Genomic DNA, 23,989 nt, shown 5'->3' with positions numbered 1-23,989 from the left:
ATGAGGTATTGGCAGAGCCTGGGTTTATCACGAACCCCACAAGGCTTTTCACATTTCATTTTCTGGCTCAGTCTTCTTTTGGTAGCCACGGGTCCGAAGGTTAGTGGCTGAGACAACCACTACGCATTCAATACTCTGCCAAACATCACTGAGGCAGCCACACTTAGTGAAAAAAGTCATCTTGAATTTTGGAGGCGAAACTTCCTATAATCCTCCTCATTAATAATGTCTGTTTGTGTTCTGTCTACATGATTAGAACTCCTTCCGCGTGAATAAGCCAAGGTAATTTATTTTCTATCATCACAGAGATAAACTGCCTTGCTCTCCATGCTAAAACTTTTCTGACATCTTTTGGAATTCATGGGAATTAGATCACTATTAAGTTGCTGTAGAAGAGAAGACCTTTGAGCTGGGTGGAATAGAGAAAAAGCTTTATAAACTCAAAGTTGGTTTTTAATGTTTTGAGATTTTTGAGGAAACCAAAACATGAGTGCTGTTTGCTTATGTCAAAGCGTTTTCAAAATGGATAAATTTGTATAATATGTTCATAGAGAACATTCTGTTCAAAATAGATAAATGCAAATTAATTCGACTTTTAAAATTAAAAAAATGAATGCCAGTGAGCTGGTATTTTAAGAGAAGCACTTCTGAAAAATGAAGTATCAATCATCTTTAGTTGGGTTCTCCACTAGGGGGCAAAAAGAACATTTCGACACAATAGATGCCTTAATGACATGCTGGCATTTGAAACCAGGCATTTCAGTTTATCTAATTGGCAGTCATCATTCTTAAAATGCACTTAATTTAATCACAAAACAGTTGACTTTTAAATTTCTTCCAGGAAACTGAGAACAATCCGTTTTTTTCTATTATCTGTCCCTGAGCTCATGTGTTGTCATCTAGCTGAAATTTCTCCTTGGAACACTTTTAATAAAATCATTTTAAAAATTAAGAATTTGCTAATTTGAAAGAGATGTGCAGGAGGAGGCAGGCTGGATGGCATTTTTAGTGAGAAAAAGTATACTTGGAGAAAGATGATTTTTAAAACTCTTATAAAATAACACACTGGCCCCTTAGAATTTATTGACTGTGCTTGTGTTCTCTAGGCATAGAAAAATAAACTGCCATCAGTTTGCACCTTGTTCAGATGGAGGCACTAAAGAAAAATGAGCTCCTTGTATTTCACAGCACTCAGCTGCCAGCTGCCCCTTCCCCATTGCATGATATCTTAGATCAGGTTCCTTAGAAGCAGAGCCTGAGACAAGGGTTCAGATGTTTGTGCTTTATTGAGGGCATGCTCTTCAGAAAAACATCCTGTGAGGGAGGGAGTGAATCCAAATTGGGGAGGGCAAAGAGTGGAGCCTATGTGATCTCAGGTAAGGGCCAGCCTTGGCCTAATTCAGAGGGAGAGGGCTCTGGAGCATAAATTATCCATCCTTGAGGCAAAGGAGCTGACAGTTGGATATCTCTTATCAGTCTGTCACTGGCTGTGGGCTATGGTGTGGGGACAGGGTCAAGTAACTCAGCATTAGGATGCTTTTCTCAGCTGCCAGCAATGGTCTGTAGAAGGAGGGACCTGTGGGCCCTGAAATATAAGAAAACCCTGGTGGAGGCATTTATCTTTGCAAATGGAGTCTTTAAAATATATATCTATATATATTTGCTTTGGTCACAGTTGCTTGTCTAACGTTCTTTGAATGCCATTACTTTTTTGAAAATGTCTTTTATCTGAGGTTGATCCACATGAAATTGCCATTATTCAATGTTTCTGGACCTACAAAATTATCACTTTCACAGAGTTCAACCTAATTGTTTGTTCATTGCTTTAATTTAGCTAACATTTTACTCACTCCGTGCAACAAAAGCCATATGTACCATGTGATATTTACATAGTCAAGAAGTCTCTTATGTTGAAACTTCAGGGCAAAATTTTCCTATATTGCTCCATCTTGTCTAATGTGACCACTGTTTTACTCCTTTCACTAAAATATGAACATAAAATTCTTTCAGATTGCTAAATTTGTTGTTTACCCCTGTGTAACTGATTGAATATAGGGCAGATACTTGGTTTACAGCCATCAAATAATGATACCCATTTGCCCTCAATCAGCCGTATGTTCATAAGTTCTGTGACTCAAATAGAAATCTTTTATGGAAGAAAGATTTGACTGTGGGCTTAGACCCTTCCTCAGGCTTGTTTAAAAATATTTATTTAGCTCTCATTGGGCACTGATACACTTTCTTAGCTCTATTGAGGCATTTGAATGAAATATAAGGCTACTCCTTGCTCTCAAAGTATTAGAGGTCAACCACTGGAAAATCCTAGTACTTTGAGACTGTATCATTAGGAATAAATGATTATGATGGTCTTATCTTCGTGTTCATTGATTTTTGTTTTACCAGTATATAATGTCTATTTTTGTCCTTTATACATTTTTCTTAAATTTCATTTTAAAATAATGATTGATATTCCAGTTTTACTGTTGGTTTGTATTAGACATATAAAATCTTTTCCTCCTTTTATTTTCAACTTTTACATGTCTTCTCGTGTGTGTGTGTGTGTCTCTTGTTGACCATATATTCTCTGATCTGAATTTTTTTAATCTTGAGAGACTTCTCTTAATGTATGAGAGTATCTCATTACATCACCTTAATTCTGCCATGTTATTTTACATTTTCCAACACTGTTATTTCTTCTCTCTTCTTTCCAGTTTTCCATCCAAGAGACCTCATTTTAATTTACTAGTTTAAAATTCTTTCTGTTGTTATGATTGACCTTACCTTAGGGCTCACATTCATGTTTATATGCTCCTCCTATCAATGTTTACATCTTCTCTGAGTAAGACAAGTCCATTTGGCCCCTTCCATTACCACCCAACATGTTGATATCATCAAATTCTAGATTTTTATTTCTGGCATGTTATGGTTATAATTTCTCTCTTTCTTTTCCATGGTCTGTCATGGCTTCTCTCTTTTTTTTTTTTTTTTTTTGGCAAAGACATTCTTACGCAGGGTGTTTTTAATACCCTTCCTTCCTATATTTCTTGCTCATCCTCCTGTATTTATTTCTCTTCTTATTTGAGTCCTTGATCCAAGAAAGTTTTTTTTAAAGGTGGGTCTTTATTTGGCAAATATTCTGAGGCCTTGTATACCTGAGAGTATATTTCATGCCTTCACATTTGAATGACATTTTAACAGTTTATCAAATTCTAGGTGATAAAAACCTTAGACAAAGATGGTAGTATTTTATCTTAATTTTCAAAAGATCTCACTCTTTGGAATGGCTGAAATCTACTAATATAACTAAACATAGAGTTTTCCATGGGCTTCTTAGGAATCAGTAAATACCTTACCTATTTTATGGTTTGAAGTTTGAATAAAGTACTACCATGGCTGCTAGCATGTGGTTCTAGCAGGAACATAGCAGGGAGTAAAAGAAGACAGATTCTCCAGAGGGGAGATCTTAGACTGTGACAAGACTCAAGAAAGCAAGGCTGTCAGAATCCCCCAGGAATGGCTGCAATCTAAGACCAAGTTGCAGTGCCTGGCAGGACGACATTGTTGGAGGGGTGGGGCAGGGAGTGGTAGGTGTACTGAAAGTTTAAATGTGTGTAACAGACGTGGTAAGAGTGTCAGGAAGCACTTACATCATTCCTGAAATATAGTTTGAAACAATGCATAGGAAGATGTGGAGTTGGAGGAATAGGGTCCAACTCCAGGGAGGTGGGATGGCAGGCACCATATAGGAGGCAGCCCTCCAGTTACCTGTAGACATACGGTCCTCAGCTCATCTGCCTACCAACCATTCACACATCCTCTTCCTCTTCAACTTCCTCTCCTCACATCCTCAAAGATGCTGCTTGGGGTGTAGTGTTAGGAGAGAGTAGAGTAGGATCTGGTAAGGGGTCCCTGGAGTACGGGGGGAGACACACAGATTGACCCCATCACAATCATGCCTGTTCCTTGTAAGAAACACTTTTCAAAATTTTTCTGGTACATCAGTTGACATCTGTTGACACAGTCCTGAGTTCTGGGATAGGTTTCTTGAACTTGGGATAACTGGTTGCAAATTAGGAACAACTGGGATGGGACTAAGGAGGGGCAGGAGTCAAAAAATATTCATGAGGTTGAGAGTCTTAATACAGAGCTCTTTATTTTCTATTATATGTTACATTAAGATAAAATGGCTAATACCCCTTATATTCTATAAAGGAGAAAGAATGGGGGAGAAAAAAAATTCCACCAGCATTATGTTTTGTGAAGAAAGAGACATTTGGTTTATGATTGTGCTAGAGTTAGTATGATATTGAAAACAATTGAAAATGATGTTTCGCCTGTAGTACTAAGCAACTAACTGTGCCCTTGAAGGATAGAAGTAAGAAAGAGAACAACAAATAGGCTTCCTTGTCAATTCCAATTTCCGTTTCCAGAATTTATTTTGAGTCCTAGAATGGTGTGGAATATAGATTTGCCTCCATTTTCATTAAACCTGGGAGCTGTGCAGTGAAAAAAATGAATGGTGTAGTTAATCCCTCTAGGGAAGTGGTTTTCTAGTTGAGAAAGAAGCAACTCTAGATGAAAAATGTGGGTAAACACAGGGATGTGGTATTTGTTTTCAAAACAGGCTGAACATATAGTGGATGGAAAAAAATTCCCTTGTGTTGTCTTTTAGAAAGCGGTCTTTGGAGGAGAGCATTCGAATTCCCAGGTCTGTGCCTCCTGAGATGGAAGAGGAAAGGCCAAAATAAAAATAGGGTAATCTGGGAATTTTCAGCTACATTGCAAAAGACTTGTTACAGGGATCAGAGCTAAAAATTCCTGTTTTGTTACTGGTGTTAGGCTTACTGGTACTTAGACACCAGTATAAAGATATTAGTGACCAGCACTTAACAGTGAGTTTTCTGTGGGTTCATAAAACAATTAGCATGTAAATTCCAGCTGAACATATGATAATACTCAGGGAATACACAAAGGAACGTTGTGGAACTTAGTAGTGTTTATAAAAGTTCATGCAAAGAGCAAGTGGCACAGCTAAGAACTCGTATTAAGGATCCCAGGTAAGATTGTATGGAGTTCATTTGTACCATTGCCAGCGACAGGCATAACTACTACCTCAGCTGTGGCTCAGTGGTGGAGATTCCAGAAAGAAAGGACTTTTTTTTCTGGATGGCATCATTTATCAAGCAACAGATTTTTGCGTATGTATCGCAGACTCATTGAATTATCCAAGTGGAAGAGGAACTGGAACTCATCTAGCTAGGGCCCAGATGATGAGGAAATGGAGGCCCAGAGACAAAGGGACTTCCCCCAGGTCATGCAGGGAGTTAGTGGTATAGACAAATTTGTAAACCTTTGGGCATCACCAAAAATAGAGGTCGCACCTTTAAATTTAAAAAATAAACGGTTAAGCCACTGATGTTCTGTAATTTTTAAAAGTATTTCAGGCTAATGCAGATGAAATCTTTAAGACATATGAATAGGAGGAGTGTGTTTCTGACTGTCACTGAAAGCAGCTTTTTCCTCATAGCTCCTGCCATGATCCGCTCTCGTTAAAGAAAGACTCAGCATTGCCCGTGTTGTGTTCCAAGGCATAGGATCTTGAGCAATATCACCAGTTAACTAGTGTTTGGTGCACAGTTGCTAGGATGTGATGGGTCCTATTCTCCCACAGCTTGCAGACTTTGGGGGAAATGAGACAAACTCAGTTAACAGCCTTTATTCATTTAATAAGCATTTTCGAGGGCTTACTCCTTTGCTTCCAAAGTGGAGTTGATGCACGCAAAAGGCCTGCGCAGTAATTCTCTAGCCTCAGTTCCTGACATTCTCATTCATTTTGCCCGTCCACTCTGAATTTTCTCCCTTCTTCCACTCAGCCTAAGTGAGTAATTTCTTTTCAGTTACTGACCCCATATGCACTCTCCATAACCCTTATCAATATCAGGAGACGTATCCTTTAGATTTCAGCCTCTTGGGAAGAGATTTCTTTATCCTTCTAGACTAGGTCAGATTTGTCTGTTATGAATCCTGACAGCCCTCTGAACTTTGCCTTCAGAACACATTATTTTGTGTTTGTTTCTCTATATTCTTGATTATGTGATTAATGTCTGTCTCTCCCACTGCATGGTGGTCTCCAAGGGCAGGGACAATGTCTGCCTGTTTGCTATTATCTCTCTAACATTTAGCAAAGTGCCTGACATACTAGCAGGTACTTAATAAAAAAGATCTGTGATAAATTATTTAATTATACAACTGGAGTATGACTTGTTTTATTAAGACATTTTGATTATAGTTCATTTCAGTTGTGAATAGATAAATATTTGAAAAACAATTCCATCAGTTCATAAAAATGTTGGCTATGGCCTCACTACCCAACCTGTAGTAGCCTTGGCCTCTGCTGAGATCCCCTTAGAAATGCAGACTCTCAGGCCCCTCTCTGGACCTACTGTGTCAGAGTCCAAAATTTACCCCAGGTGCTTCCTGGGCACTGGGATATGCTGGAAATCAGGGATTAAAAACTCAAATGTTTTGTTTGGCCAAGCAGATCCCCTAAATGAATGAAGTAAGCCAGATATATAAGCATGATAATAGGTGACCTCTGACCCTTGGTCTCCTCTTGGTAGGAGTGATGGGGGCTGTGTTGACATGGAGATCATTGGGTTCATCTAAAAGGGCAGGCCGCTCTGCAGATCAGGGTGATCGCAGGCCTGCTGTTGCAAGACCTTTGAGCAGTTCAAGAGAAAGAAACATCAGCCTACAAGAGCAATCTGTGGACTCAAACACTGTGACACCTAAATTCAATTCTTCTTAAAGCAGAAGCATCATGAAGGTCAAACAGAACACACGTGTGTGACAGTTCTGGTTCAAAGGTGTCTGGTTTGCAAAGTTTCATATAAATGAGGAGCCTTTCAGGAATGCAGCAAACACTTCCTAATTCTTCATGAATACAGACTTCTTTAAGTTTGCAAGTCAGAAAATCCTCTTTTTTCTAACCCTTTCATTCATTCCTTCTTTCATTAATTTATTCATTCACTACTCATTTAGTGTCTGCCTTGTGCTGAGTGAGCCCTGTGCCAGGTGCAGGAGACCTAAAGAGGAATAACATATAATCCACATGACTTCCAATGGCTTCCAATCTCATAATGACGACATAACACTTATGAAACACAGCATTTTCTGTAGCTATCGCTACAGTAATTTGTCACATCTATTTTTGAGAGGTGTTCTTAAGAAGGTTACACTCTCACTTGAGTAGTTCACAAATCTAGGTGGGGAGACAGAAGGAGAAGGCACAGTTTACTGAAGACAAATGCAACAAAGAAGGTTTACAAGAGCATGAGCTTCAGCAGAGAAGCAATCCCAAATCAGTGAGTTCTGCAAAGCACGTGTAGCACTCGGTGATTTTCAAATGTTAGCACTTCTTGCAACACTTCCTCGGCTTCACGATTTCTGGCAGACAAGAAAACCTACTTCAACTTCATGTCGGAGGCAGAGCTGTTTCACAAACCTAGAGCTTTGAATTCATTTCGCAGGTAGATTAAAGACTTAAGTGATTTAACCGCATTTTGCATATTTTCTTTTTTTTCTGGTCATATGGTTCTCATTTCTCCAGTTGGATTGAGGGCATTTTATCTGTCTTTGTTAGAGAAGTTTGTGTTACCTCTGGAGAAGCAGTGACATTTATGAGAAAGCCCCACACTGGTAACAAACACTTCCCAAGGCTTTATATTATTTTGGTGGCAGCTGTGATCAAGAGTGTAATAAAAATCAGCTGAACGTTTTATTCCAATACCACTTGTTGATTCTCCCACAGTGGTGAGTGAGCAAAGGTCTAATTAGTCTGTCCCACAATGTCTGGGCCTGGTCTCCATCCAGCATAAAAGCAGGTTTTGTCTCATTTCATCTGAGATTTCATTTCACTGATCCTTCTATGTTGAATAATGTTCTGATGATAAAATTAGTAACTTTTCGTTCTTTTTTTTTGAGGCAAAATAGTAATTTGTTCTCCAGAACACTTACCACCAAGTAAGCAGGCTTGGAGGACTCTCTCTGTCCCTCTGTAGTCACCTACTCTTTGAAGAGCAAGCCATTCATCTATGTAGAATTTATGGTAATGTTTTAGTTTTATTCTTTCCATTCTGACTGTGAGAGAATTTTCATACCATGCTTTACTGTCCTCCGCACTTAACATCTCTAGCCCTTATGCATTACAAAATCTTGGCATTCAGCAGAGATATCAACTTTATTTCTCTCAAACATTTCCCATATTTTCTTTTGTAATCAATAAAATGTCTGCTTGATGCTTCTTCACTCATCCTAGAGAGTAGGGGGTACCTAGAGTCACGCAGGAAAACTTGAGTCTATCCTGTTCTCTGAGGCAGTGCTTTCATGTAAAACTTCTTCTTTTTTCTCTCTCTCTCTGATTACTTGAATATCTTCCAATCCCCCCCACCTCCATCTATACTTTGTGAATCAGCCACAGGGACTTTTTTGAAATGAAAATCTGATCACGTGCCCCATTCTTCTTTAGCATCCTTCCGTGGCTTCTCACTGCCTCGAGAATGAAGCCCAGACTTCTCATCTGATGTAGAAGCACCACCGTATTGTGTCTCCTGCATGGCCATTCGTAGCTGCACCAGCAACTCCTGAACTGCTTCTGGTCTCTGATTGGGACACTCTTGCCTCTAGTATGGAGCTTTTCCTTTTGCAGAATGGCACACACTACTCCCTTCGCCTGTCTCCCCCTCTCCCCTCTCTTGAGCACGTTCCAGGGGCATGTTACCACTTCATACTTGCTTTGAAAGCACAGGCTTTGGAGACTGTCACCCTGGATTCCAATCATGGCTCTGCCACTTACTAGTTCTGGATCTTGACTAAGTTATTCTGCCTCTCCATGCTTTAGTTTCCTCATCTGTGGAACAGGATAATAGTGCTCTCCTCACTAGGTTGTTGTGAAAACTAAACAACAACTACGTATAATAAATTTATCGTGTGAGCACATAATACACTATTATGACTAAATACATTAACCTTCACAAGATATTAATATCGTATTTTATTTTATATTTTTGGTCAGCTTGAAGATAACAAAAAGGCAAATCTATTGTGACAAAAAATCATAAATAGGAGAAAGCATTCCAAAGCCAAATATAAATGATTTGGGGATTACCAATGAATTATTATCCATCATTTTCTGTTCTCTCTTGTTGACTAGGATAATTAATACATAGTTTTTGAATTCAAGATTAAAATAAAATGGATTTAAATGAAGAGATACCTATATTGGAAAGAAAGAATGGAATGTAAAAGTAGACATTCCATGATTACTCAATTGTTTTTCCAGTGTCAGTTGATTATTTTATTAGGTGTGTTCCAACATTTTCAAATTTCAAGATATTTATTCTATTCTATTTTAGGAGACTAGGAGAATGGAAATTTGACATTGTATAAACTCTGATGATTCATGTAATTACCACACCACTTAGCCTAGGTATGCTAATGATTCTGCTGTCTCCAAGACCAATTACTTGGGTCTGAGATTTGACGCAGTACATAGGGTCCAGTTCTCAGCCACACTTAGCATCTCCGGAGACCCTGACGAACAGGAGAAAGGAAGTGCTTTCAGCTGATTTCTGGAATGCCGTTTAGATCTCCCGTTGGCTCTCAGGCCAGATCATGCTTCTATTTTAAGCAATGGTCTCTTCTGTTATGATACCCAGAAGATTTCAGACTTGGGGACAGAATGTAATGGCCAGGATTCAGTGAAGCTATGGCTTTAAATAAAAGCAGACTCCATTCTTGAAAATCCGCTGGAACAGAGGGAAGCCTGAGGAAATGTGAGGCAGGACCGCCTTGGCCTCCCCAGCAGCCAGCGTTGGCTCCTCCAAGGGCCAAGGCTGAATTTCTGGGATCCTCTGAATTGCCCTGCAGGATTAGAAGGTAGTCACTGTTGCATTGATTTATTGACCAAATCAGGACCCTTGGAGTGTGAAAGGGAACCAATCATTTCCCTAGCCCTGATTTGCCTAGATCAATAGCAGAATTAGGAATATTCCTGGCAAATCAGGTAGCATGGTTACCCTAAAGTTGGTGTGAGTAGAGATGGTAAAAATAAGGGGTAAACAGATTTACTACGAATGATTGCTCTCCCCTTCTTTGTGTGTGTGTATGTCCCTTATGCTGTCTGTCTGTCTCTTTTTCTTGCATGTCTATGACTTTCTTCTAGTTTAACAGGTTTAAGTGTGTGTGTAGTGCTCAGAAGACCCAGGCAGTAATAAAAATTCTTGGATAAGCAAAACAGCCTGCCTTCTGTTAGAGTGTCACTGTGTTGTAAACTACGTTATAATAACATCATCTGGTAAGACCGCAATGTTTATAAGTCCCTGTGTAGTGAGATCATTAATGTTTACAGTAATGCACAATGCTTTACATTCCAAGTAAACATTTACTATCTACAGATCCCTCTGCATCTACTGTGGCTCTCTGCATGATCTGTCTCTTCTCCTTTGAAGCTTTTCAATTTGAGGCCTATTGGGAGAGTTGAAACATAAATATAACTTCGTTTCCTCTCTATGGTATCAGTGTGTTTTAACAATCCATTCACTCAAGAAACATTTCATAACTGTCTATGCTATGTGGCAAGCACTGTCAGAGTCTATGAGGGACAGAGATAAATAAGATATGGTCTTACGCTCAAAGTGTTCACCATCTGCCAAAATGTTTTTCGATGTTAAGAGTATCTTCCTTTGTTTTTAATAACAATCAAGTCTTGACGTTTACACTTGGTAGAATGTATGGTGATCAGCAATAATATTCTTATTGTCACTGTCTGTCTATTTAAATGAAATTTAAACATTTATTTCTCCTCACTTCTCCTCCTGACCATAACCTGGGCATCTTTTCTGTGAAGCTGAGTCATCCAATGGTGGCTATTCCTGAACACGAAATTCTTGATTCCAAAGAGGTAAATGTAAGACACAATCGGAGATCTAGTTATCCATTTCCGGGTGATATTAGGTTGTAGAATTAAACCAATTAATCTTTTAAAAAAATTAATAAAATCATACTTTTTTTTAAAAGAGAGAACTAACTGGCCCCTTGTGTTCTTCAGAAGCAAACGATAGTTAAATAAGTAAATTCTCACTGCTTCTCAAGGTGGAAGGGGGTACTAGAGGGCCCCATGTGCCTAACACCTTGATTACAAACCAACTCCTTCTATCTCGTGTCTGTCTTTGTGATTTTCTCTTTGGATTCACATGTGAAACCACTGTTGTCTTCTTTCTCCAGAGGGTCAAAAGATGTCCCGTAATACGTATGGTGGGTCTTCTGAGTCAGAGGCCCCAGTGTCTCACGGTATCTCAGTTTCAGCTCATTGAAGGATGCCTGCTTAGCTCACTGAGCTGCCCCCCAAGTGAATCTTGCATTTGGCAGGCAGCAAGTAGGCAAAAGTACACCAGCTGAGAAGTAGCCCCTGAATTGCATGCAAGTGTTTAGCCATTTTCACATTTTGAGCTAACAGATAAAAAATAAATTTGAAAAAAACATTTCATTTTTATGAATGCTATACCAAAGAGGCAAAGAAAAAGTTCTGTAACGAAATTTGTAATTTTTTGTTAATCAAGAGCAAGAATAATTGAACGTTTTCTTCTTCTACCTCCTCAAAGTGGTAAATATGAGAAAAAAAAGTGATTTTTAAAGGACTTATCTTTAAGGAGGGAGTAAGTGAGCTCAATACATTCATTTCATATACCCTCACAAGTGAGACATGTTCAATTTCACGGCCTCCAAGTTTAGAAAAAACAAGCAGAGTACAAAAGAGAACCAGGAATAATAAAATTCCAAATAATATCTGAATTTTTCCCAAAAGTGTATTTCCCATAATTTAAGGCATATGATATACTTTTCATAAACTGACATCCCTACTTCTGCAAATTTTAAAACTTCTATCACATAAGACCAATGTGCCTCTCTGCTATAACATTAGTCATTATCATATAAACGTGTGTTCTGAATAAGTGTGATTTATATCCTTGACCACATGTCTGATTTTTAAAAATAGGATTATTGGTTCAATGAGTATGGACGTATGGAAGACTTTTGATGCACATAGCTAAACTGCATTCCTGAAAAATTGTAGCAATTCACCCTACCAGGAGCCTGTTCTAATCCCTGTTTCCATGTACACTTGCCAGTATTGAGAAGTATTATAATTGCCAGTTTAGTGAGATCTTCTTATATGTTAAAAAGTGCTATGCCCTTTACATGCATTATTTTACTTAATCTTCACAAAACATTGTAAGTTAAGTACTATTATCATTCCCATTTTACAGATGAGGAAACTGAGGCTGGGGGAAATCAGTATAATGCCTAAAGCCAAATGGCTGGGAAGTGTCCACGCAATCGGGAATCAAATCCAGATCTGACAGCCTGGAGTCCATCCTCCTAACCTCTCTACTATACTCTATCCAGCTCTCTCTCTTTATCTAGAGCTCTATCTACACGATCTCAATCTTCCTCCCTTTAAAATCATATTTTAAAATATTTGCAATTTAAAAGGGGAAATTATCTTTCCTTTTTATTTGCATTTAAAAAATTCTATATTTTTCTGTTACTTTTGTCTATTTTGCTTTGTGTTACATTATACATTTATCTACTGGTATGGTAATATTTTTTCTTATTGAGTTGGAAACTCCCTTTATATATTAAGGATGTTAACTCTGTCAAATTGCTAGTCTCTTCAGTGTGATGGTGGCAAATTGTGTAACAGTCAAAAATTGGACAAATGTATATGTCCCAAAATAGGAGAATGGTTGAATAAATTTTGCATATTTCAGATAAATGTAGAAAAATAATCAAATGCTGTCTTTCCTTCAAACAATAATTTTGGTTCAAATTCATATAGGCTATATCTGCACAATAAGAATGTTCCTGCACAATGATAGAAAATCAAATGGTTATTTAAATAACAAAAGCATCCAGTTCAGATAATAAATGCTGAATCCAGAACGTTTGAATGTTAGGTAACATGAAAGACTATGTTGCTAGAAAGTACAGGGTAGATGGAGTATTGTAGTATTTTCATTTTTTGGGTACCAATTATCACAACCCTAGAGACAAAACTTAAAATAAAGCTAGTGGGTAAGATTGCCAAAAATTGATTTCAACCTCTTGTTTGGAATATGTGAAAATCACTGTAAAAGAAACTAAAGTTCGGGGCTGGCCCCGTGGCCTAGTGGTTAAGTTCACGCGCTCCGCTGTGGTGGCCCAGGGTTTTGCTGGTTAACATCCTGTGTGCAGACATGGCACTGCTCGTCAGGCCACGTTGAGGTGGCGTCCCACGTGCCACAACTAGAAGGACCTACGACTAGGATATACAACTAGGTATGGGGGAGATTTGGGGAGATAAAGCAGAAAAAAAAAGCTTGGCAACAGTTGTTAGCTCAGGTGCCAATCTTTAAAAAAAAGAGAAGAAACTAAAGTTCGAAGTTTAACAGTTGTGAGAAACAGCGAGTTACCGTTAATATTAAAAGAAGTGTAAATAATTAAGCAAAAGGTCATTTTATGCTTCCAGTGTGCTGTATTTTACTTCTTAGTAACATTGGCACATTTTGGAGCAATTTAACAACTTTTTAGAATTCCTTATGATATGTGGTCAGACCATAATATTGACCCATGTATTTTCCCCAAACCCTGTATTATTTCTTTACCTGCAAAGCACTAACTGAGAAAACTATCTTTTTGTAAAGCAATTCTGGTCTTATTTTCCAGAATTACGACCACGTGGCTTAGGGAGAAAAGCATTCCAGTTACCAACTCAGTGCAGATAAAGGGCTATGGAAGAACCCGCGATCAGGTCTCAGAATTTCCCCCTTGATTTTGCTCTCATTTCGTAAAGACAACAGTCTGTCTGTCTGACTACCAGACTCCTGTTGCTTGTATTCGATCATGCTATTTGTGGATACTGGTTTTTAAAATTAGCTCAGTAACTCGTTTAATAGTAAACAGACCTCAGATTTATCTGATTCAATTTGCTCATTGTTTTTATGTCATATGATTTATGAAGCACATTTAAAAAGAACTAACTCAAAACAATTCCACTATCATCTAGTTCAGCAGTTCTCAACTCTGGCTGAACATTAGAATCTCCTGGGCCTTTTTTAAAGCCCCACTAGCAGGGTTCCACTCCAGGCACATTAAACCAAGAATCTCTGGAGGTGGCAAAGGCAAGGGCGTGTTTTAAATTCTCCCCAGGTGATTCAAATGTGTAACAAAAGTTGAGATTCTCAAATTCTGGCTTCTTCACTGGCAGTCTAGGAAAGCCAGTCAAACCAATTATTTAATCTTGGAAACAAAAATTTGAAAGTAAAAGCAGAAGAACCATAAAAAATTTTGTTTCCGGGAAGGCTTTCAATTAATAAAAATTTGGGTCCCCTCTTCCTGTCTAATGTCATAGAGGTTTAACACGTGCTTTAACCTGGGGAGAGTAGTTTTGAGAGATCTGTTCTGTGTTGAGATTCAGTGTAATTTCCTCAGTAAAATCTAACACTTTGCTTCTGTTTTCTTTGATATTCCACACAAGGTTTGGAAAATAATTAGGCTAGGGCTGGGACTATTTTGGCGCAAGCTAAGTCTGGGGCCTAGTATGTTCCAAAGAATGTTTTATTTAGCATTTTATATGGCACTTCAAAAACAATACTTGGCCATTGATGAACCCTTACAAAAGCAGATGAGATCCCTACATAATTGATTTGACCATTGCGGTCAGCTGGCTGATCAATTTTCAAAGAAGTTCACTTTCATAGATTTCAATTGTTCACACCAATGCCTTAATCTCTAAGTCGGTGGTTATAGAACACCATCTACGAACTCCCTGCCTGAAATAAATGATTTCTGAGTAGAATTACTTAGAATAAATTAAATTATAATAGCAACAATTATTTTTGCTGGTATTCATCAAGTCTCGTGAATTCAGCAACTCTGATCCACAACTGCTCTATAACCCATTTCTCTTTCTACAGCCTTACTCGTAAAAGTCATACTGGGCAATGAGATAGAATCAGACCTGCCACTCTTCATAGCACCTGCTACAGGAGGCCCTCGTTCTTTTTTTTTAACAGGGTCAATTGATTTAAAAACGTGATTAGATGCATTTGATTCTGACCTTTCAGATCCACTTGTTATTAACACACCTTGGGAGCTAATCATTCACTAGCTATCCATAAAACACATACGAGGTGTCAACGAAAATAATCCATAATCAATCTATAAGTGAAAATTTGGGTGAGTTTATTCTGAGCTAAAATGTGAGGACCATGGCCCGGGGCCTTTCTTCCTGAAGGAAGGAAGGGCACCAAAGAAGTGGGGTGGACAGAGTGGTTGCATACCCCCAAAGAGGATGTTTCACATATGGCTGAAATGTCCCTTTTACAATAGTCACGAGACTGTTCTGTTGGCACAGCGATTGATGGACACAGCAGGTATGTCTGCTGTCTCGGTGAACACAGCAGGGTGGCAGGTCTGTTGTCTCGAGCTGGGTGGTCACAAGTGAGCTGGGTGGTCAGAGGTGAGCATAGCAGTCAGTTCCTAGCCTAAGGAAAGATGCTTATCCTTAAGGAAATGCCAATGTGGGGGGAAGTTGCACCTTTATCTTAAGGGCATTTGTTCTTGCTGTAGTAAATGTTTAAAGAAGATATACAATGCATGCTCAATGTCCATGTCAGGCCCTTCGGGAAAAACAAAGTCAGGCTGAATTAGGTTTACACCAAATGGCTTCCTCATGTACTCCAATATATCCTATTGCTTGCCATTTCTATTTGTTAGAGGCAAATTCTCCTCCTGTCTTCTTCTTCCCTCTCTTTGCAGACTTTGATAAACATTTAAGGGTTGGCGAGATAATTCTGCTAGCAAGGTGGCTGTGACTGATTTGCTGCTGTGCTGTATAAGCTTTTTGTGTTCATTTTATTTTGAATTCCTGAACCTCCATTGACGTCTACAATTCTAATCTTATGGGACAAGCGTCTCATTCCTTTATCTTTACTCTCCAGATGAGAACATAAAAAAGAGAAAATAAGCGACTTGTCCATGGAAGCCACTCTCATTTTCTGGTTTGATTCAAGGGTAAAAATCAAATTATCAAGAGGAATGGGCCTACTCTATTCCCTTCTGGCAATTTCCGATAAACATTTATTTCTCAAAACCAAGCTTTGATAAATCTTGGATTGCAGAGTTCAAGGTTGTAATCTCAGGCAAGAACTTGGAATCTGGATATTATTAACTGCTGATTAAAAGAAGACTCATGTGCTTTGATAACAACTGTCTAGAGGGCCAGGGTAAATTTGTCTTATAAAGACACCTAATATAAACATTGAATGGATAGCCACCTTACCCAGGCATCCAGGTAGACAAGAAAATAATAAAGGGAAGGACATTCCTCCACCAGATTTGGCAGCAGTGGACCCCATCAAAGTGACTTTCTTGTGTTGTAAGTCCTCGGCTTGTATTGGGGAAATGTAATTTTAAAAAGATCTTTCTGCCAACCCGGAAGTCCTCTTCATAAAGGTAGCAGAGAAAGAAAATAATTTTATTATTGAATAAGCACTAAACCAGAATGTGAAATGCATCACAGACAGTCACTAAGAGATTGCAAAGACAGGAAGAAATCTCACCCTTCATGCAGCCAAGCAGATACAATCCTTCATATACATGTTCTCAAGATAAATACTAATTCAATTCCTCTTCAAGTAAGAGGGCTTAAAATTTATTACACATAGTTCATCCTAAATTACCTGGTAATTGAGGTGGCCATCCATGTTAGTTAATTGGCTTTACACAAAGGAAAAATAAACTCTTCATATCTTTATGACAAGAGGTGGTTTTACAACTTGGAGCTAGGTATCAGCTAAAGTTAGGCTTTTACCCTCCCTCAGGAACCAGGAGATAGGGGTGCTATCTCACTTGCATGTTGACATTCAAAGCAGAGGGTTCTCAAGTCCTTGAGAAAGACTTTCCTGGGTCTTAAAGCTGACAAAATGCCTGTTTAGTTTTCGGAAGAACTTACATACATTTCAAAGAGAGGAGAATGTACGTACAATGACAAGCTTTCTAAGGTAACTGCTCTAAGAGCCAAGGAAGGAAATCTCTTCCCTTGTTTTCCACAATGAGAATTAATCCTCTTATTTTTAATCTCTCTTTGTCCTTATACCTGATTGACAAGGGACAGAACCAAAATCTGAGAAAGTCTTACTCTAAAATAGCCAATAAACAGAAATGTGTCTCACTTGTTTTTCTTTTCTAGGAACTCAGTTGAATATGTTGTAGGAGAGGTGGGGTTTGGCAATTTGGGGATCTCTCCAGAGTCACCGTGATAGATTAATGTTGGGTTTTGTATTGTGGTCAGTCATGGTAAAGCTGAGCAAAAGTCAGGAACCAGAAGAACTAACATTCCTCTGTGTGCTAGTTTTTCAAGATAAACAAAAAAGCTCAGGATTAATAACTATTTGGAGCTTAGGTCATCCAGACATTAAATGTTTTTGATCCCAGATTCAGTGTTGTGCTCTCTAGAATCCAATATACCTGCATTTTCTATCATCGGGGAGAGAAAATTCCCCTCTTCCTTTCTTGGTTCTTATGGCTAGTTGAATAATTAAAATAACAAACGGCAGATTGACAGTAGAAGGTTAGATTTAATATGTGTGCATGAGGAATTCACATAAGTATGAAGATTCCAAAGACAGTCAGGCAAAATGAGGTTTATATGCCATTCTGGGCTATGGAGAAGGGAGCAGGAGTCTGGGACTTCAAAGGGAAAGGAGGCAATTTACAGAAAGAAGAAAAGAGTTAATGTTTGGTCAACAAACGTTTGTCAGGCCATCTAGAGATAGTGGGACACAGAAAGGTCTTTGATCAAAGAGGCCTTGCTAGATTCCTCCTCGTCTACCACACCTGTTTCATATTATACTGTAGTTCTCTATAGCGATATCTCCTTCCCGGAACAGGTCCTCTATCTAAATTCTTTTTAGGCAGTTAGAGGGGAGGTTGAAGTTTCTTCCTAAGTCTTTTGTTTCTTAAAAATAATCAGCCTTAATCCTCAAGTCAAAGAGACACATTTTGGGGTGGCAAATTTTGCTTCCCTACACTATCTATCACAATACCTTCATAGGACCTTAATTACTGAATGTTTTATAGCTTCTGGATTATGAATGGTAAATTCTGATACTAGATCTTATGTTTTTATACCAAAGGCAGAAGTTATGTAAATGTCCACAATATATTTAAGAACTTTCAGAAAAAAATGAATATGCAGCCATTAATATTAAGACATACAAATTCTGGAAATGGCTTTTTTATTCTGGATACATGAAATCTGGCTTCATATTTATAAGCACACATATGTAGATCATTTTGCTTTCATTTGACAGAGAAGAGTATGCATAGATGGTTTTGTATTAAATAGGAATGAAAAATCAATTTACACAGCACATTCTTTAAAAAAAAATGCTTTCTGTAACATTGGCTTAAAGTTTCACAACACTGAATCACTTATTATCCAAAGTTAACTCTAAATAAAAAAAAAAAATTTGGAATTTGACCCTCTTCAGAATTACAATTTTCTAAATGTCTTAAGTTCTTTCTTATTTATATTTTCTTACATCCAAAATAAGTGTGTTGTTCACCTGGCAATATAATAAAATACTGAACCTTAACTACCCGGGTGTAATCTGAAAATAGGGGTTTATTTATTTATTTTATTAATGATCTTCATCTTTTTTTAAATGTTGACCTTTGCTTTTCCTGTTACTTAGCTCTTTTGAGATTGGCAGAGGGAAGCAAAAACTTCACAAAGTGTCTAAAGTCATGATTCTACCCATCATAGCATAATGCATCATTTCAAACCAGCTGCTGACTTGTGGTGCCCAGCATTGCTGTGATCTGCCAGTGGATTCAGAGGAACTGAGCAGTAGCCCTGAGTTTGTCAGCCTGGTGTCAGAGGTTTAACTACCTATTCCTCTCTAATCTGATTTAATTATTTATAGGGTTATAAAATCTTATATTTGAAAGAGAATTTAGAAGGCATTTAGTCCGATATTTTACTTAATGTTATAATCCTGTCTACAAGTATATCCTTATATATCTTCTGTTTAAACTCTTCCCGTGACAGAGCATTTACCATTTACAAGCCAGACACAATATATGTTTTAGTACAGCTAAAACAAACTAGTGACGACATGAATAACAAAAATAAATAGGAAACATCGAACCAACTAGGGTTTTATTTCAAACACTGTAGGCTTGGGCATGATACTTAATCTTTTTGAGGCTCAATTTCATTCTGTAAAAGGAGGTCAAAGGATTATGGTGAAGACCTGCATTAATGCATGTGAAGAGCTTAGCATATAAAATACATAGCACTTCATAAGTGTTAGCCAAACGATGACGATCTCTTTAAAGCTCTTGTGATATTAGCTACCAAATGTTGGTGCTTTGGGGAAAATGAAATAAATGGTGGTTTTTATTTGTTAGAAAGAAAAGGAGGAGATGTAATTTAGTCATTTCCTCCCTTCGTTCTAAAGCTCCAGAGCATTCCAGATGATGAAAGCTACTGCTCGCTTATTTCATTACTGTTGATTTTTCTGTGGCCCGAACAAGTCAGTGCATAATGGAGCTACCCCGTTGTTTTCATAGCTTTTTCTATACCTCCTCCTTCTAGTCTAACAAATGCATTTTTTTCCTAAATGATGCAGAATGTATCCGTGTTTCACAATCCTGCTTAGCTGCTCCGCCATGCCATACTCAGGTTTCCTGTGTGCTTCACGGCCCCCTTGCACGTATCTCGTGTTCCCCTTGGAGCCAGCTATAAGCCACAGCTCTCTGACCGCTCCTTCTTCACCCTGTGATCCAGCCCAGGGCAAAGTAGGCAGAGTTGCCTACAGAAGAGCAACTGACCTCTTTTATTCTCCACCAGCCATTTTGGAATGTTCCATTGACAGCCTTGAGTTGTCACCTGGAAAGATAAAGTTGTGGTCACTTCCTTCCATTGGTGTCATTCTATCACCTTCTATCAGAGTAACGTTTTCGAACTAAATTTCTCTTCTGCCCTCATCTCTGATGCTTCCTTTTATACTTTCTTTCTTGATTTGTATAATCTGCTAATACCATCTCCACTCAGTTAAGTTGATCTTATCTGTTCTAGATAGTCTAACACTATCAAATAGGAACACTTAGAGATTGATGGATAAAGAAATTATTGGAATCACTCCACTAGCACATAGAAATGTTTTAAAGCAAATTGAATCAATATATGAAAAAAGGCAAGATGTTCATTTACTGTTTCTCTCTCTCTTTTCTTTTTTTGGTGATGAAGATTGGCCCTGAGCTAACATCTGTGCCAATCTTCCTCCATTTTGTATGTGGGATGCTACCTGCTGCCACAGCAGGGCTTGATAAGTGGCATGCAGGCCTGTACCTGGGATCCGAACCTGTGAATGCTGGGCCGCTAAAGCGGAGTGCACAAACTTAACCACTACACCACCGGGCTGGCCCCTACTGTCTCTATTTTTTGTAATGTTCCGTTCTGCAAAAGCTGGGACTTAGTCTAATTCCAGTTCACTTTACCTCCTCATTTTAGACATTACATTTTAGGGAATGATGCAGTCTATGCTAAAGGAAAAGGAAGGCAAGCAATTGAAAGGTGTGGGGTTGTGGGTGGGATATGGCAATGCTACTCCTTAAGGCTGCTCCAGCCCCTCAGTGCCACCATAGCCCCATGCAGGAGGCCAGAACCGCTCTGCTGAGCTCTCAAGACAGAGTCTGATGTGAAGGTACAGCTGTTTGTCTCTTTATGCCATTAATTGTCTAATAAGAAAACAGCTACTGAGGGAAAAATAAACCAAAATTTCCTACTATCAACTGTTTTTTTTTTTTTATGAGATACTATGCCCAAATATTAATGTATAAAGATTGGGACATATTTTAAAAAATTTATTTATCTCCATCAACCTGACTACTATTTTCTCTTATTTTGCAGCAATGAAGTTGGAGCAGAAGCTGAAAACACGGGCTATGTGAAGTTTTTTGGAATGCCGGTGCTAATCACTTGCTAGGTCTAACTTTTATTTTTTTCTGCCTTCGTGTTTCTTTTATGAACTGCAGTGCAGCAGCGGAACTAAAAAAAGTTTTCTGCGGGCATCTAAGATCGCAGTAGTCTACTAACACCCAGCATAGGAGAGGTTAACTACGGCTTCTCGCACCACTGTTAGAGCCTTCTAATGCCTTCTATTAAGCTGACAGCAATCCTAACGTGCCCTTATATTTAGCAGCCAAATAAAGAAGAATCATGGGTAAATAGAAGAATGGTTGTGACTATTTTTCAACACCAGTTTTATTTAATGCATACATTACTTAACTGAATCAGGTTTTATCACCCCTTTGCCTCATTTCTTTTACGTGCTAAAAAAAAGAACAACTTTTACAAATGAGTCCCTGCCTGCTTGCAGGGGATGCTAATATGCAGGGGTTCGTTGGGCAGATTTCTAACATGAGAAAGTTGGTATTTCACATCACACACACTGTTTTCCTGTTTGGTTGGGGTTCTGTGCTGCTGGGACAGACTATGTACAGAGGCAGCCCAGGGATCCTGTTGCTGGAATGTCTGACATCACTGTCTCTCTTGTCCATCACCACAAGATTCTTGTGAAGGCTATTTCAGAGTCAGTTGGTACTCATAATTTTGGGAGCAGCAAAGACCACAGCGCAAACCCACACTGTGATGACAATCCTGGGAGCCCACCCTCCAACACACCCGATATCGGCCCACAATATCGGGCATGTTTAGTTTCTTTCCCAGTTGTCATCCCCAGTAGTCTGGCCTCGGCTTCTCGAAGTTGTTTCCTTTTTATAGCCGTCTGTCCAGCTGGGAAGCCCTGGACAACACACCCTAAGGAAGAATCCACAGCAATTCTGGACAGTGAATTTCTGGTAGCAGAGGAGGCTGAGTAATGGCTGCTTTACTTACCCCTTCAACACAGCTCATGTTCCCGTTGGAGCCAGATCTGTCTGAACCACAGTTCCCTCAGACCACTTTGTCATCAACCCATCCTTCTGCCCAGGGCAAATCAGGGAGAGTTTCCTACAGAAGAGCAACTGGCCTCCTTCATTCTCCACCCGCCATTTTGGAACGCTCCATTGTCAGTCATCAGTTGGCCCAGGAAATATAAAGGTCTCATCAACTCCTCATTAGTGTGTGAAGAGCAGCAGAGCCCTAGTACAGCTCTCGGCTCATCTCTCCTCCCCCTGTGAAGACTACTTCTCCATCAACCTGCTAAGTTGTGTTGAGGTATCACTTTAGATTATTAATAATAATCCCTAGTATTTATTGTGCTCTCATCATGTGCCAGGCACCACACCTGGTGCTTTGCATGAATTTAATTTAACTTTCACAATGAGCCTGTGAGGTAGGTATATTACTATTCATATTTTATGTTTGTGAGGACAGGGTCCAAAAGGTTAAAACAAACTAATAAATGGTAGAGGCAGAATTCAAATCCGGATAATCAGATTCTAAGAGCAAGCCATTTAGTCAATCATTTGTCCATTCATTTATTTATTCAGTTGTTGATCTTGGGTATAAAAGGTTGAGTTGATCACACTCCCCAGTTCATGACAGATTGCTATTATAAGTTTGGGCAAGGCTCCTCTCTGGTGTACCTGTTGACTGGATGATTGATTGGATGATCTTTTATAATAATTTCTATCTTCCTTCCCCCTGCTATAGGTACACATTCTTACTTGTTTAATCTATATTGTTTACTTATGTATGTTTTGAAGATGTGCATTGTTTTTGTCTGCATATATATTTAATAAATGTAAATAATATTATTGTTTATATTCGGTTTCCTTTTTGTTTCACTCAGCACTGCGGTTTTTAAGCTCTATCCACATTGCTCTGTAAATATCTAGTGGCTTGCTTCCTCACAGCTGCACGCTGTGCCCTCATCACATTTCACCTACTCACCTGCCTGGTGGTGATCTCTTGGGTTGCTTGCCTCTACCAGGAACAGCTGTGGTGCATATCCCCTGTGGACCCTTGTGATAATTTCTCCGGAATATATATCCAGGATTAGAATTACTTAGGTATAAGTATGTGACGCGGTTCAGGACAGGTCGCCCCAAGACATGCCACACTAGCATGTGGATTATTTCAGGCTGAAAACAATCAAGGACCAGAAGACTCAGGAAGAATTTCGACCTTCTCTCTTCCTGCCTAAAAGAATTAAAAGATGGGAGACCTGTTCCGGGAAGAGCTGTCACCATAGATAGCTAAAGTAAGATGTAAACCAGCTGTGGTAGACAGGGAGGAACCTAGCAAGGTCCATTTGATCAAAGTCCCCTCTGTGGGGACATTGTCTCAGCATGGCCCAGCACACAATTGTTTACTAAACCTTAACTTCTTCCATCTTCCTCTGGATTGTCTTCCCTCCCTTTGAAATCCCAGACCTCTGCCTCCTTCTCCTTAGTTTGGGATGAGCTATATATGTCATTTTGGAATTTTTCATGCTTATGTGAAATCCCCATGTGCACACATTAAATTTGATTTTCTTCTGTTTACCCGCCTTATGTCATTTTAATTGATTGACCAACCGTAAGAACCAAGAGGGGAAGGGGGCAATTTTCCCTCCTCCAAATATGCATGTACTTAATTTGACTAAATCCTTCCAGATTGCTGCTCTCTGGAATGGAGGTGCCTGTTTGTATTCCCACCAGCAAGGTCTTAGGGCTCTTATATCCCCCAGTCCCTCTCTACCTTTGAAGGTCTGAGCTTTGAAACACTAGGCTACGTTATCATTAAAGGCAGCTTTTAAGACGGGAAGTTTGTTTGAATATGATCTCCCATTCCTCGTAAGTTTTCCCATTTTCAGAGACTTTCATACACTTTAACTCATTGCACTTGTCAGGTATTATTGTCTTCATTTCATTGATGAAAAACTTGAACCTGAAG

General features: G+C 38.9%; 1 protein-coding gene across 11 annotated transcripts in view; it reads left to right on the top strand.

Annotated features, from left to right (window-relative positions):
• Positions 1 to 22,823, top strand: part of MLIP (muscular LMNA interacting protein) — a 231,919-nt gene extending 209,096 nt beyond the window's left edge. For 5 of the 11 annotated variants that reach the window (XM_046641222.1, XM_046641221.1, XM_046641219.1 and 2 more), the window contains 2 exons: positions 10,907 to 10,960; positions 12,327 to 13,056. In XM_046641222.1, coding sequence (XP_046497178.1) covers positions 10,907 to 10,960; positions 12,327 to 12,419 — 147 coding nt within the window. In that variant the 3' untranslated portion in view covers positions 12,420 to 13,056. Of the gene's footprint in view, positions 1 to 10,906; positions 10,961 to 12,326; positions 13,059 to 21,019 lie in introns of those variants that run through there. The other 6 variants (XM_046641217.1, XM_046641224.1, XM_046641215.1 and 3 more) reach the window with 6 other exon arrangements.
• Positions 22,824 to 23,989: the final 1,166 nt, after the last annotated feature.

Source organism: Equus quagga, chromosome 15, assembly GCF_021613505.1.
Source record: "Equus quagga isolate Etosha38 chromosome 15, UCLA_HA_Equagga_1.0, whole genome shotgun sequence".
Lineage (NCBI taxonomy): Eukaryota > Metazoa > Chordata > Mammalia > Perissodactyla > Equidae > Equus > Equus quagga.
Note: the sequence above shows the minus strand (reverse complement) of the source record. Positions and strands in the feature narration are given on the sequence as shown.